We start from the raw sequence: 14822 nt of genomic DNA, 5'->3' as shown, positions 1-14822 counted from the left end.
ATGGGCCCACATTAGTCAGTCAAACAGGTTTCGTGACGCTGTTCCATGTGGCCAAAGACAGCAAATGATGTAGCCTGATGTTACTGTTTAATTTTAAGTTTGGTTGGTATCTTTAATAAATCAATTAGAAAAATAAAATAACTTGATTGGCATGTATTTCTCCAAGCGCTTCATGTCTCACAAATTACCAAATATTTTAATTTCTTTAAAAAGAGCAGAGGCCAGTTGCATAGGCACAGCCACTATGTTAAAACTGCGTCTTAAGAACTAGTCTGACCTACTAGCAGTTAACCAAGGGATAATCAATCTTACTATTCAAATTTTTATGTAACTGTAATTGAAAATTTACTTGAAAAGGTTACGAAAAAAAAAAGACAAAAAAAAAAGGAAAGATTATTGTCTTGTAAGACTAGTAAAAAGTAGTTTCTGCAACTGGCTACAGATACTAAATAGGTTATTACATTTATCATTTACAGTGACAGTACCTGTAATAGGGCAGTGTAGAAAATAAGCTTTTTCTATTGACCCAAATACCCAAACTATGACGTAGTTGCGTCAGTGCGTCGTCGAATTCTGGCTCTCAACATTCTTCTTAGAAAGGGGGGTTTAAGCTTTCCCAAGAAGTAATAAAAAAAGAGATTAACATAAAAGAGCAAAACACCCACTGATTCAATATTTAAACGTTATTTTGCTTCGTAAAAATTCTCTACCCTTTGTTTGAAACGTAAATATTTAGACATATTTGTAAATGTTTCCTTTATCCCCCTCCCATTTTGGATACTGAACACTTCCGGCGATTCGAAGTGTTAGCGGGAGGAAGTTGCTGTTGTAGCAGACAGTGGGGAACTTATTACAAGCTTTTGAGTAAATACTACGTAAAATAAAATACTGATAAATATCATTGTTAAAATAGAAGTCACCTCCATGCTTGATGAAAACGTTGTACGGGAGAGGATACAATATATCTGTTATTTAATCTCCGTAACAGCGTCTATTATCAACTAGCAAAGCCTACTGTATGTTTACAAAAACCTACCGAGAAACTGTTCAAGTTAGATAGTTTTCCCCTTCAGTTATTTGATTATTTTTGTTCAAGACCGCCATTGACCGACCTTGGGTGTAAAAAGATGGATGTATCGACCTGTTTGAAGTCTCTTCTGTTGGCCATTCGTCAGTACAGAAATAACAGGAGCGCTTTAAATGCATCACAGCTGCAGAAACACATCGAAGTGAGTGAAAACATTTTTCTGTGGGATTATTGAAAACTTATTATTTGTGTGATCTATCCAATGCTGTCATCATTTAGTCACCTTCAAGTTGGTCCAGAGTCCAAAAAGACTTTTTAATTCTTATGTGAAAGTGAACACAAAAGGAGATGTTAGGAAATGAAAGTGAATGGTGACTGAAGCTGCCATTCATCTCTACTGTTTTGGAAGGGAAAAAAAGCTATTTCTTAAATATTCAACACCATTTTCTTCTAGTTATGGTCTACATTTTTTATTTTATTTATTTTTTAATCTTTTGAATGCCACAAACCCCCAAATATGATCATCCTCATGCGAAGGACCCCCATCCTAAAATTTTAAAAGCAGCTATATATTATTTTATGTATGAAGACTCTAAATGAATATTATAAATGTTTAAAAAAATATTTTGTTTCTGTTGTTACATTATTTTCTTCAGCACACTATAGTACTATATTGTTTTATTTATTACTATATTATTTATTAATTAATTTGCTTAAAACAAATTTATATTATTTAGCTTATGGACTGCTTCCATAAGTTTAGTTTTGTGGACTGCAGTCTTCAAGTTATTCCACAGATTTTAAGTCACAGGTTTAAGTCTGGGCTCTGATTAGGCCATGCAAGGACATTCACCTTTTTCTCCTTCAACCACTGTGTGCTCAGTTTTGCTGTGTGCTTTGAGTCATTGTCATGTTGGAAGGTAAACGTTCTTCCCATTGACAACTTTCTTTCAGAGGGCAGCAGATTTTCCTCAAGAATTTTACAGTGTTTTGCCCCATCCATTTTCCCTTCTATCCTGACAAGTGCTCCAGTCCCTGCTGCAGAGAAACACCCCCATAACAGGATATTACCACCTCCTGCTTTACTGTAGGAATGCTGTTATTTGGATGGTGAGCTGTATTGGATTTCCGTCAGACATATCGTTTGGTGTTGAGGCCAAATAATACAATTTTAGTCTCATCTGCCTCAGAATCTTCAAGGTGCGTTTTGGCAAAGCTCAGTCATGACTCCATGTGGCCTTTCTTGAGGAGTCCCTTTTTTCTTGCAACCCTCCCATACAAGCCACATTTGTGGAGCGTTTCTGATATTGTCACATGCACTCAATGACCACTCTTTGTCATAAATTCCTGCAACTGCTTCAGCGTTGCTGTAGGCCTCTTGGTCGCCTCTCTGACCAGTTTCCTCCTGGCTCTTTCATCGAGTTTGGAGTGACATCCTGAACCAGGGAGGGTCTATGTTGTTCCAAATACCTTCCACTTCTTAATAATAGACTTCACCGTGCTTCTAGGAATTGATAAAGCCTTTGAATTTTTTTTGTGTCCATCTCCTGACTTGTGCCTGTCCACAACTTTATTCTGGAGATCTTTTGACAGTATCTTGCCACCCATAGTTGATTGTTTGCTTCAGTTGCACTACCAAGGACTGAAATGCTCCAGGAAAGCTCTTTTCATGCTGGGCTTATCAAAATGACCACAGCTGATCACAGTTGAAAGTCAAATGGCTTTGTGTGCCATTGTGAAGGTGATTAGTGGCCATTTTTAGGAGCGGGTGATCCTTTTTCCAACTCAGTGATTCTGTTTTTTAATTTATTTTAATTTATAAATTTTTTTCTGGCATGTTTGTGTTATATCTTTCAATTGGAAGTTATAAGTTGTACTGAGTACTAAATACAGCTGGTTTAAACAAAACTGTGTCCGTCTTCAATTCAGGCTGCAAAGCAACAAAATATGATTATTTTAAAGGGGGTGATTCTTTTCTATACCCAGGTCATGCTTGTCCAAGATTAATTTCCCTCAAACGGGACAATAAAGTTAATTCATTCATTCATTCATTCATTCATTCATTCATTCCCACTGTATATATACTTTTTTCACATCTTTTCTCTAAACTTTTCTTCAAACCCCCTAACATTCCCTCCCTGGACCCTGGTTTGAAAGCCACTGCTATTTGATTTGCTATTTGAAAGATTTGTGAATGCAATCTCTATTCTGTAATAACAGATGACTGGAAAAGAAAGAAACTGAGTCATCAAACAGTCAAACCCAGTGTGGTCAAAAAAGTGACAAAAAAATGTGTAATTTTACACATAATTTCCTTTAATATAAAATATCCAATATTTTAATTGCTATTTTTAATTCCACAGGATGTTTCGGGGCTGAAATGTGGTGGAGTGCTGTTTTCAGGTCAGGTGCTGCCCAGCGAGTGTCTGAGTGGACTCATGGAAGTAGCTGGAGATCCCAACACCAGTCACGCACTGACGGGATCCATTATATCCCTGCTGGCACAGTTTGGTATTAAACCCTTTAATATAGTTACACTGTCAGTTTATAGTTACATCACCAGTTGTTTACCCATGCATGTACACTTCTTAATGGCCCAACAGCTTCTGGTGGTGAGGCTAAAGAGGCTCTTCACAGCAGCTACAACTTCACCGGCACTTTGGCAGCCATAATCCACTGCAACAGAACCACACCAGAAGAGCCTCTTGTGCTGCAGGTGAGAGTACTGCAGTTTTTTAAGAAGTCTTCACTTCACAAACCATGCGGTTTTAAGTGCAAATTTTTATAACTGGTCAAAAATGTTTATATATTTGACGTGACTTACACTACCATTCAAAGTTTAAACTAACTTGCTTTTTATTTTAATATATTTAAAAAAATAATATGCTTATTATTTTAATATAATATGCTCTCCACAGTGCCTTAATGTGCTGCAGCAACTGACCTACAACATGAGGACTCTGCATTGTGCCTCTCACATCCATGAGCTCATCAGCTTCCTAATGCAACATGTGTAAGACCCATGACATTCACTTTACTGCTTTATGCATAGATGTTTGTTTGATGTAAATGCCACTTTTTAACAGAGCAATCCTCGTGTTAATAAAGATGATGCATATTACTGTACAATACCATTCAAAAGTTTCAGAAAATTTCTGAAAGATATGAATACTTTTATTACATAAAATAATAAAAGTAAAAAATTGCAAAACATTTTGATGCATTAAATTGGTCAAAAAATGACAGTAAATACATATGTTTTAAATGAATGTGGTTCTTTTGAACTTTTTATTCATCAAAGAATCCTGAAAAAATGTGTCACAGTTTCCACAAAAATATTGAACAGCACAACTGTAGTCAACATTGATAATAATAAGCGATATTTAATAAGCACCAAGTCATATTAAGAAAATTATTAAGAAAAGTTATTTTAAATTGTAATAATTTTGTAAACAATATTACTGTTTTCAATGTATTTTTGATCAAATAAATGCAGCCTCTGAGCATAAACTTTTTAATTGTATTATGAAAAGCACACAGAGTTTCATTTTTCTGGCCACAGTATATAAAATAAAGTAAATACTAAAACTGTTCATGTTTGAGGGATATAATAATCATCATTCAGGCCTGTAAATGCAATAATGATATTGACAAGTGGTCTCAAGTCCTGCATGCGAAACTCTTTTTAGTATCTTATTAAGAGGAAGCAGACATGCTAGAGGTTGTGTAGTGGAAAACCACAACACTGAACTGAAACAGTCTTTGCTTTTAATCACAGAGGCTGGCCATTTAGCAGCAACCTTTATAAGGTGCGATATGCATTAAAATATTGCACAGCAATGGTTATGCATGCAAAAGTTAACAGAATTGTGAATTTGACACAAGTATATTAAGATGAAAAGCAGTTATTTATAACAGCCTTTATTTATAAATAAAAACTATGCATAAAATATAATGCTTTTTATGATTGTCTTTAGCCAGTCAAGTAATGATGACATTGTAAAAGCCTGCTTGGGCCTGATGGCCAACCTCTGTCGACACGACATCTCTGTGCAGTCACACATCAAATCTCAGGTCAGAATCGGCATCAGCTCTGCATGATGAAGTCTCAGTATGAACTCTTATAAGTTTTGTTAGTGAACTAACCTGCTGATGACTACAATGCCTACTTTTTTTTTTTTTTCAGAGTAATGTGAAGGCTTTCTACAGAGCCTTGATTAATTTCCTGGGTCATAACTGTCTGACTGTGGTCGTCTTTGCGCTGTCCATATTATCAAGTTTGACTCTTAATGAAGAGGTTGGGCAGAAGGTAGGTTTGAGACATGGCACTGATGTTGGTTAGCTCACGTATCTTTCTCGTCATCTCGTCTTGTGGCTGGAAACTTGTGGCCCTGTACTTGTTTTCCATTTGTGGTTGTTGATACTTAAGTGTTTTTTCTTTTGCAGCTGTTTAATGCAAAGAACATTCATCAAACCTTTCAGCTGATATTTAATATCACCGTCAACGGAGATGGCACATTAACCAGGAATTATGCTGTGGACTTGTTAGGGGATCTCCTGAAAAACCCCAAAATTGCTGATTACCTGACCAAGTATGTGTTTATCGGAGTCTGATGGCACTGTTTTAAACGGCTTTCTAGTGGCACGGTCAGAACATCTTTTTTTTTCTCACGCTAGGTATAAACACCTCTCAGTTTGTCTTTCCGAGGTTCTTGGGCTATTACACAGCAAAGATCCTGATACTGCATCAAAGGTCAAATACATCATCTTTTCAATCAATTTTTTGTTTTTTCAAGTTATACATTTTTTAGGCAAAATATTTATTTAATTTCAAACCTTTAAACGTTAGCTTCTAGATCAAAAGGTCTTGAATTCTTGTCCAAACTGGTGCAGAGAGTCATGAGCTCTTGTCTGTGCAGGTTATGGAGTTGCTGGTTTCTTTGTGCTCAGTCCCTGTCCTGCGTAAGCTCGTCTGTGAGACGGTGCTCCGACCTCCAGCCCCTCGACTGCAGCCTGGTACTAGAAAATGTGTTCAGGCTCGAGGGTCTGAACCGAGTTTAGCACTCGTCCACTGGGTTACGTCACCTCTGGATGGTCCAGAGCAGTGCTACATGCAGGCTCTGTCCCTGCTGGCTGAGCTTTTTGAAGTATGCTAGTGTTTCAATTCAGTTTATTTGAATAATGCTTTTCAAAATACGTATTGTTTCAAAACAATTTTTTAAACTGTTTAAAACAACAGTTTTAAGCCTGGTTCAGACTACACGATTTTGCGATTTCCACCACGACGAGTTCCGTCATGGTGTCCAATAGGAGCACAGAAGCACCTTCGTACATGCTTTAAAACGAGCCGAAACGAAAGAGAGACAGTGGTATCGGTCCTGCTAGGTGGAATTTTACAATGGAGGAAATGTTCGTGGATCTATGGCAATGATACTCCTGCATTTATGATATTTCCTCGAGGGACTACCGCTACAGAGTGAAAAAGGTCAAATAAAAACAATTTTACCTCAGCTCTCTTTGACAATATATACCGTCCTCTTCATGCAATCCAGATTTGTGTCCACTGTCAGGTTTTCTGGGCAAAGGGCGAAACAAGCTGTTTACTAGCCATTGTTTGTTTACCCTCATGGCACCTTCTGTGTAATCCCACACTATCGATGACAGACAAGAGTGGCTGTCATAACTGACAAAAAAAATCTTGTAGTCTGAACCAGGCTTTAAACGTGCTAGTCTTTCTGTGTTGACGTCGTGAAGCGTCACAGACGTGGCATCGGCTGTTGCCCACTATGACACACTACGTGAGATGAAACTATTGAATCTTGCGTCCCGACGCCCATTGTCATTTACAAATCCCCATGACACCCTACGTCAAGCAGAACGTGCCAAAATCGGGCTAAAATTGTGTAGTTTGAACGGGGCTTTACAAAGAATAGTGCCTAAAAACACCCCACTGAATAAGCTAAATGTGAGAGTGGCAAGATTTTTTGTGCCCAAAATAGGGATGCATCAACATCACAAATCTGGACAATATTTGTAATTATTTTGTGACCAATTTTGTGGACTAAAGCTATTATATGATGTTAGATATAAAAAATACATGGATAATAATATGCTATTATTGTCTAAAAACAGTAAAAACACTCAAATTAAAATCAGTAATTTTAAATGCTTAAAATTAATTTAGGTATTACAAAATTATAATGTACAGTATGAAAAATGGATATACATTTTGGGATTTTTTAAAGATTACATTTAACAGTATTTATTTATTTATTTTTAAATAATTTGTCATCATTTTATTAGAGATTTTAAAGATTAACTAAATGAGAATTTGATGTCTTAAAATGTCATTGTTAGCTCAGGTCCATTAAATAATATTAACAGATACAACCTTTGATTTTAATAATATATTAGTAATTTTTGAAATGAACATTAACAAAGATTAATAAATGCTTTAGAAGTATTTAGTATTTTTATTGTTAAAATGTTGGGGGGCAGTCGTAGCCTAATGGTTAGAGAGTTGGACTTGTAACCCAAAGGTCACGGGTTCGAGTCTTGGTACCTGTGTGTGCACTTGGATGGGATAAATGCAGAGCACAAATTCGTCACGTCACTTCACTTATGTTAACAAATGGAACCTTATTGTAAAATGTTACCATTTCTCTATTAAATTCTGTTAATTTATATAATATTTTTCTGCCCTTTTAATCCGTACATTTGTGCTTGTCTTCATCCAGGAGGCAATTGATTCCTCTCTGTGCAGCTCAGCTCAGTCGTTTGTGGAGCTCCTTCTGCAGGAGGTGTTGGTTTTGCTGCAGTCTCCAGACTCCACTGAAGGAGACCAGCTGCTAAAGAAACACAGTCTACGTGCAGGCCGTGTCGTTGATTTTCTATTAGATATCCTTACTTTTTAAGCACAATAATCACACTTCAGCACACCTCACGGGACAAGCTGTCTGTTTGATGAGCTAGTGTTAGCAGCCAATCGGTATCAGCAAATATCAGATAATTATTTAGCCTAGCTTATATATGAATTGACCAGTAATTTGTTGTAGTATTGTGATTGTCTGATTCTACTGTAATAGTCAGGGTTCCCACGCTTCTTGAAAGTACTTGAATATCAGACACATGGATTCAAGGCCTGGAAAGTACTTGAAAACAAATATAGGTCCTTGAAAGTGCTTGAAATAAATTTGAAATAAATTTTGTTTAGTAGAATGGTGCTATTTAAAAAATGTTCCTATATGTGCTGTCAAAGGCAAAACGAAACAGCGCTAATGATTGGGGTGGAGATGGGGTAGCGCGAGAAAAAAATCTTAGCATGCGAGCTGATGCGCACATTGCGCAGCCCTGCATGAACCTATGGAGAAGCAGTGCATTTGCGACTGAAAACTACTGCGTGCGACTATGAAAAAATATTTAGGAGCACCAGTGCAAATGACCCAATCAGCATATTTGTGTTTGCGCTGAGGGTAGCTTCAAAGGTTTCTATCGTACTTCCGTGTTTTTGCAGCGGTGAGTAATGTATCACAGACATATCTGTTGATTCCTTGAACACAATAATCAGAATCCACTCACTGCTCAAAACGCCGTTTTGTTCAGTGCTGAGTTCTGCAAGCTCACGAATCCTCTCATTATAACAAAGTGTAGACAGGGTGTAAATAAGAGATTCATTGTGCAGTGTAGAGAGCTGCGTTGATTATAATGGAACTTTGTGAGATCGCGATGAACGAAGGAGAGTGACATCTTTTAATGATTAAGAGAGTTTGCAAATGATAATTGATATAATACAACAGTTCATTAAACAAGAAGTTAATATTAAGTGACTTGCATTGTCTGAACACTATTGCCTGATTTTGCTCTATTTCGTCAACCGAAATAGTTTCAAACAATGTAACAGCTGAGCCATTGTTTTGTTTATGTATGAATATGTATGTTTTTAAACGAATCTGATTCAATTACCCATTCATAAAGACAGTCACTTGCTTCGTTCCTGAAGGAAGCAGCCGTTCGAACGAATCAATTGAATGAATTATTCAGTGATAAAATCAGTGACTTGCCGCCACCTACTGGCATTTTTACTTTCATTTTAAAGTATCTTTTCTGTTATTTAAATCATTCCATTCCATTAAACCATCTGAAAATACATCTACAAGCCACTTTTGTGTTCTTCTGTGCCACCTCTGTAGTACAAATAATTTTTTAATACTGATTTAATTTGATTGGTAACTTATTCTACTTGTTTTTATTCTGTTGTTTTAATTAAAAATAAAAAAAAGCTTATAAATATAATTTTTTGAATTTGACAAAAGATGACATAATTTTAATAAAGTTAGAAAAATGCCATTACAAAGGTAAAAACAAAATTCCCTGTAAATCACTTTGAGTCAAATATCATCTCGTAATGGGAAGGCTAATATTTGATCAGAATTTTTGATTATTGATTAGAAGGTGCTCCTGAAATTTTTGACTGAGCTCCTAATTTTTTTTTTTAAAGCTTTTCACAAGTGCTCCTAAAAAGAAAAGTAACGTACAGCCCTGTTTAACCACTTTTTATTCATTTAAAAATTGAGAAATTCTTTCAAATTTAATTATTTTACAAGAATTACAGCAAAAAACAGTTTGATGCAAGAATATATATTTTTATCAATATTTGAGAAATTCTAAATTCCTTTGAACACAACTGCTCAAAATGGTCTAAATGTATGAAACCTACACATTCAAAACCTCATTACTCTGAAATTTTTAATGTAAATGTTAAGTGTAAGTGAAACGTTAAGTACTGTAAGAGGTCTTTCATGACGCTACATATGCTGTTGAATTTGAGCGGTGCTTGATATAAAATAAATGGTGCTTTAAAAAGTCCTTGAATCTGGCGTTCATGAAAGAGTGGGAACCCTGAATAGTATAGATATCCTTGACTCTTTCACTGCTTTGCGGCGATGATGCTCTGAGGATGCTGGTGTCCCAGCGGCTCAGTCCTGAGGTGTGTGTCTCACAGGTGGAGCTTCTGCTGTCCTACAATCAAGACCTCTCTGGGTCCACCTGCACTACCTCCAACTATCAGCTCAGGTAATGAAATGTTTTGGAAGTAAGAAAGCATTGACACTTACAGTACCAGTCAAATTTATTACAATCTCTTTAAAGTTTTTATCTCCTATGCTCACCAAGGCTGCATTTATTTGATCAAAATACAATATAACAGTAATATTGTGAAATATTACACTTTCCTGTAACAATTTTCTATTTTAGAATCTAATTTCATTACAGTGATGGCAAAGCTTTCACGTGATCCTTGAGAAATTGTCCTTCAAAAAAAGTGGTCTCCTTGTGCATCTCTAGTCAGGTGTGCTCTGAGGTGGTGCTGAAGACTCTAGAACTGATGAGCCATCTTAGGCAGCAGATGCCAGACATGGAGACGTCCTTCTACAGGATCTTACAGGTACAAGACCTACGCTGCCCTCCCTCAGACTTTGTTCACTCTGTATCAGATATTTATAACACTTCCCTTTCTGTGATCTCTTTTCCGTTGCATGCAGGACCAGCGCATGGTGACGCCTCTCTCACTAGCGTTGACCTCTAACTGCAGAGAGCATGTGCAGGTCGCCCTTCACATACTTTTTGAAGCAGCCCCACTGCCCGATTTCCCCTCTGTCATGTGAGTCAACAGAACACATAGCCACAGTGTGAATGTTTACGCTGAGGTGTCAAAACATTCAGTTTGACAGTCCAGGCTGTTTTATATGAAGTACCAAACATTCTGACTCTCAGCTTAATGACTGAGTGAAAAAAATATATCAATTTGAAACAGTTTGAATTTTAATTTGTAGTACGTTTGCTCTTACTTAGAATTAGAAATTTGAATAAATGGCTAATACTAAGTATTAAAATTATATGCTTAACTAGGGATTTTTAAAATTATAATGATTTAAAATTATGAAATCTGCAAACAATTCCCATAATGATTAAATGTACATTAGGAACGTTAGGTTTCCTCCTTAAATGCAGATATGTTACTTAACTACAAAAAAACTGTACACTACTGTTCAAAAGCGTGAGCTTGGCAAGATTATTTTAAAAGTTTTGGAAGGTGTTTCACCAAGGCTGCATTTATTTGATCAAAAATACAATAAGAACAGTAATATTGTGAAATATTATTGTATAATATTAAATATTATTATTGTATATCTGTGTTTTTGATTTTTATTTTAATACCTTGTAAAATGTAATATATTCCTGTGATGGCAAAGCTGAATTTTCAGCAGCCATTACTCCAGTCTTCAGTGTTATACGATCCTTCAGAAATCATTCTGATATGCTGATTTGTTGCAAGAAACATTTCTTAGTATTATCAATGTTGAAAACAGTTGTGCTGCTTAATATTTTTGTAGAAACTGTGATGTGTTGATAAATAGAAAGTTCAAAAGAACAGCATTTATTTGAAATATAAACCTTTTGTAACATTATAAATGTCTTTATTATCACTTTTGATCAATTTAATGCATCCTTGGTAAATAAAACTTTTTAAAATTAAAAAAAAAATGTTGACCCCAATATTAGTGCCTTTATTTATTTAGAAATAAATATTGGCACTAAATCCTGGAAAATAATTATTCTCTGTCACTCTTGTTTTAAGTCTGGGGGACAGTATTGCTGCCAATAACGCATACCGTCAGAGGGTTGGTGAGCTGTCGATCTGGAGCAGTTCTGCTAGTGAAGATGTGTCTTTCATGGGGAAGATTTTTCCCATAATGCATGCTGAACCTTCTGGTTCTGCTTACCAAAGTATCGACAGCCTCATCGAGAAGCTTCAGAACGGAGCGAAGGTATTCCATTTGTCTGGGCATGAGCAGCTGACAGTGACTCATTAGTTCTATGACCACAGTGTCTGCAGACATTCCATCGTGGGATTAGGTGCATGCAATTCCGTACTGACAATAGAAACGTGCCCACAAGTGGATGGCATGCTTGTTTTTTTGTTTTATTTTTAATGTTGTTGTAGTTACAGGAGAAGGTCAAAGATGTGCACATGTCAGAGATCATTGATGTGTATGAGCAGAAGCTTTCTGCACTAGCGGTAAGTTGTCATCAAGGAACTTCCTGTGTATATATTTAACATATGCAGACTTTGTAATTGTATGTGCTTTTGTATATGTAGTGTAAAGAGAGCCATCTGCAGGACCTTTTGGAGGCCAAAGCACTCGCGCTGTCGCAGGCTGATCGACTCATTGCTCAATACCGCTGTCAGAGAGCTCAGGCGGAAGCTGAGGTTACAATTTTTTTTTTTCTTTTTTCTTTCTGCAATGAAAACTGACTACTTTCACATGACCACTGTTTATGCATATGTGCTTTTTGAGTTGCTATTATTGAGTTGCTATTATATAGTTGTTTTCTGTTCTCAATCTTTCTCCATTCTAGGCACGTAAATTGGCATCTCTACTCAAAGACACGGAGCGGAAGAAAGAGGATCTGCAGACGGAGTTGAATGATCATCTGTTGGAGGTCGAGAGACTGAAGTCTGACAGCCAGCAGCTCCTGGAGCACAACGGCCGTCTGCAGGCAGTCGCTGACCAGCATCAGGAGCTGAAGGGCACCTACAACCAGCTGCTAAGTAGGTCAGTGTCCCTCTCACACACACACACTCAGATACAACATTTTAGTTCTCCAGGAATGGATATATCACATTTTTGTTATAGATAAGCAACCTCTTCTTTCTCCTCATCCTTTATTTTTAGGTATGACAAAAGTGAAGGGATGCTGAAGGAACTGCAGGCTGCCCATATCTCTCTTACCCAGCAGGCTGAGGGGCTGAGAAAGACCAATGAGGGATTAAAACTCCAACAGGAGAGGTCAGTGTTTGAAACGGTGGATTGAATGTCAGGTGTTTTTGACTCATAAAGGTGGCATGAAGTATAACCCAACTCTAATAACTATTTGCTTATGCTTCATGCCACCCTTGACTGAGTCAATAATAATAATAATACTTTTATTACAATTATGAAATATTATTAATAATACAATATTACATTTGTCATTATTATTATTTACTGGAGTTAGGTTATGCTTCGTCACTCTCAAAAAAAAGTCAAAAAATGATAATATAATTATTATCATGGAGAATAACCCAACTCAATTTAAAAGAAATAATAATTATTGTTGTTGTTATTATTATAGTTATTATTTTATTTTTATAATAGTAATAATAATAATAATAATAATTATTATTATTATTTATTGAAGTTGAAGTGTGCTTCATCCCACCCTTGAATGGGTCAATAATAATAATAATAATTATTATTATTATTATTATGGAAAATAATTGAATGGAGTTTTATCTGCTCAGGAGTCTTGCAGAGTTGGCAGAAAAAGAACAGCAGATAAAGGGCCTAAACACAGACGTGCTGGAGAAAGAGCGAATTATAACAGGTGAGCAGTGGAATTAATTTCACATCGGTTTTATGCTGTTTCAGTCATACACACTTTCATTTGGTATAAAGTGTACAAAAAAGTCCTGTTCTGTACCAGGTCTTCAGAATGATCTGAGGAGACAAGAGGAGCAGATCCATGAGATGGTGGAGAACATTTCCATCCTCAGGAAAGAGCTTAATAAGACGGAGCAAGCCAGGAAGGACACCAGCATCAAGGTGCCGTCAACATTCACTCAAACCTATCAATCAGTCCAATCAGTCTCAAATCATATTGTGTCATGATTAAACAAAACAGTCATAATTTAGCTTTACCTGTATTCTACCTGCTATATAAGAGGTCAGGTAGGCTGCATAATGATCCAGTGCGTTTTCTGTTGTTATATTCATCTTGCAGGCTTCCTCTCTGGAGCTGCAGAAATCCCAGCTAGAGGCCAAGCTGGAGAAGATGGAGGAAGAGCTGAGCAAACACTCGCAAATGATCGCCATGATACACAGTCTCAGCAGCAGCAAACTCAAGGGGGACGCCACCGCCAACCTCTCTCTGTGACACGCACACATTCATGTACACACCATCAAGCTATGAAATGCTTCACATGCTTCATGAAATGGAAATAACTTATTTTATCTGTATGTCTTATAACTTTTACTCCGTATACTTTGTGTTTTCTTTAATGTTTTTATGAATGAATAAATGTCTATAGAAGATAAAATATTAACATTACATTTTCTCTGCTTTCATTTTGGATTACATTCATTATTGCAATTATTCAGATGTTGATGTAATGTGCAGATTTTTGAAATAATCTTTGGCCACCAGAGGGCACTGTACAAACTGTTTACAGATTGTGACAATGTATTTAAACTTTTTTTTTAATAAACAAGAATACTTGTCTACTCTCCCTAAGAGAAAATATTCATTGATCATTCCTTCAGTTTCACAATGATAAGGATGTGGTTTAACAGCTCAGAGTGTGTGTGCTTTATTAGAGCCTTTCATGTGAAAGGTATGACTTGTTAAAATTAAATCTTTTAGGCCTGTAAAAATCAGAGTTTAAATTATAGTTTCTCTTTATTTAATGCATAAGTGTGTTCCTGATTTTAAATAATGTATTAGTTGGAAGCTATTAATACTTATATTTATTTTTTGAGAACAAAAGAGTGCGGGACCTATAGAAATGAATTCAATCAGGCTTGAACAAAATGCCATGATAGTTTTTTATTTTATTTTAATTTTTAAATGGGTCATGTCAATATAAATTTACTCTTAACATTAGTTTCAGTATTTGAACCTGATTTGTTACATATTTTCATAGTTGTTTTGGCAAGTTGTCAGCCAATCAGATGGATGTGTCCCAAATAATCAGTCT

The 14822-nt window shown here is 36.2% G+C and overlaps 1 protein-coding gene across 2 annotated transcripts; it reads left to right on the top strand.

Moving 5' to 3' along the window:
• Positions 1-791: 791 nt before the first annotated feature.
• On the top strand, positions 792-14521 carry LOC107663670 (protein CIP2A homolog). 2 transcript variants are annotated; one of them, XM_016453931.1, is made up of 22 exons: positions 792-1016; positions 1097-1229; positions 3391-3538; positions 3631-3743; positions 3946-4040; positions 5005-5101; positions 5214-5336; positions 5474-5619; positions 5705-5780; positions 5947-6174; positions 7765-7924; positions 9958-10099; positions 10370-10469; positions 10567-10685; positions 11664-11853; positions 12030-12104; positions 12186-12296; positions 12446-12642; positions 12763-12876; positions 13371-13453; positions 13553-13671; positions 13850-14521. In XM_016453931.1, exons 2-22 carry the CDS (start codon positions 1128-1130, stop codon positions 14000-14002), a joined length of 2691 nt encoding a protein of 896 aa, XP_016309417.1. In that variant the 5' UTR covers positions 792-1016; positions 1097-1127; the 3' UTR covers positions 14003-14521. The 2 variants fall into 2 exon arrangements, with proteins under 2 accessions (XP_016309417.1, XP_016309416.1); XM_016453930.1 differs by having other exon boundaries at positions 792-1229.
• The last annotated feature ends 301 nt before the right edge of the window (positions 14522-14822 follow it).

Source organism: Sinocyclocheilus anshuiensis, unplaced genomic scaffold (assembly GCF_001515605.1).
Source record: "Sinocyclocheilus anshuiensis isolate Anshui unplaced genomic scaffold, SAMN03320099.WGS_v1.1 scaffold928, whole genome shotgun sequence".
Classification (NCBI taxonomy): Eukaryota; Metazoa; Chordata; class Actinopteri; order Cypriniformes; family Cyprinidae; genus Sinocyclocheilus; species Sinocyclocheilus anshuiensis.
This window is presented reverse-complemented; position numbering and strand designations above follow the sequence as displayed.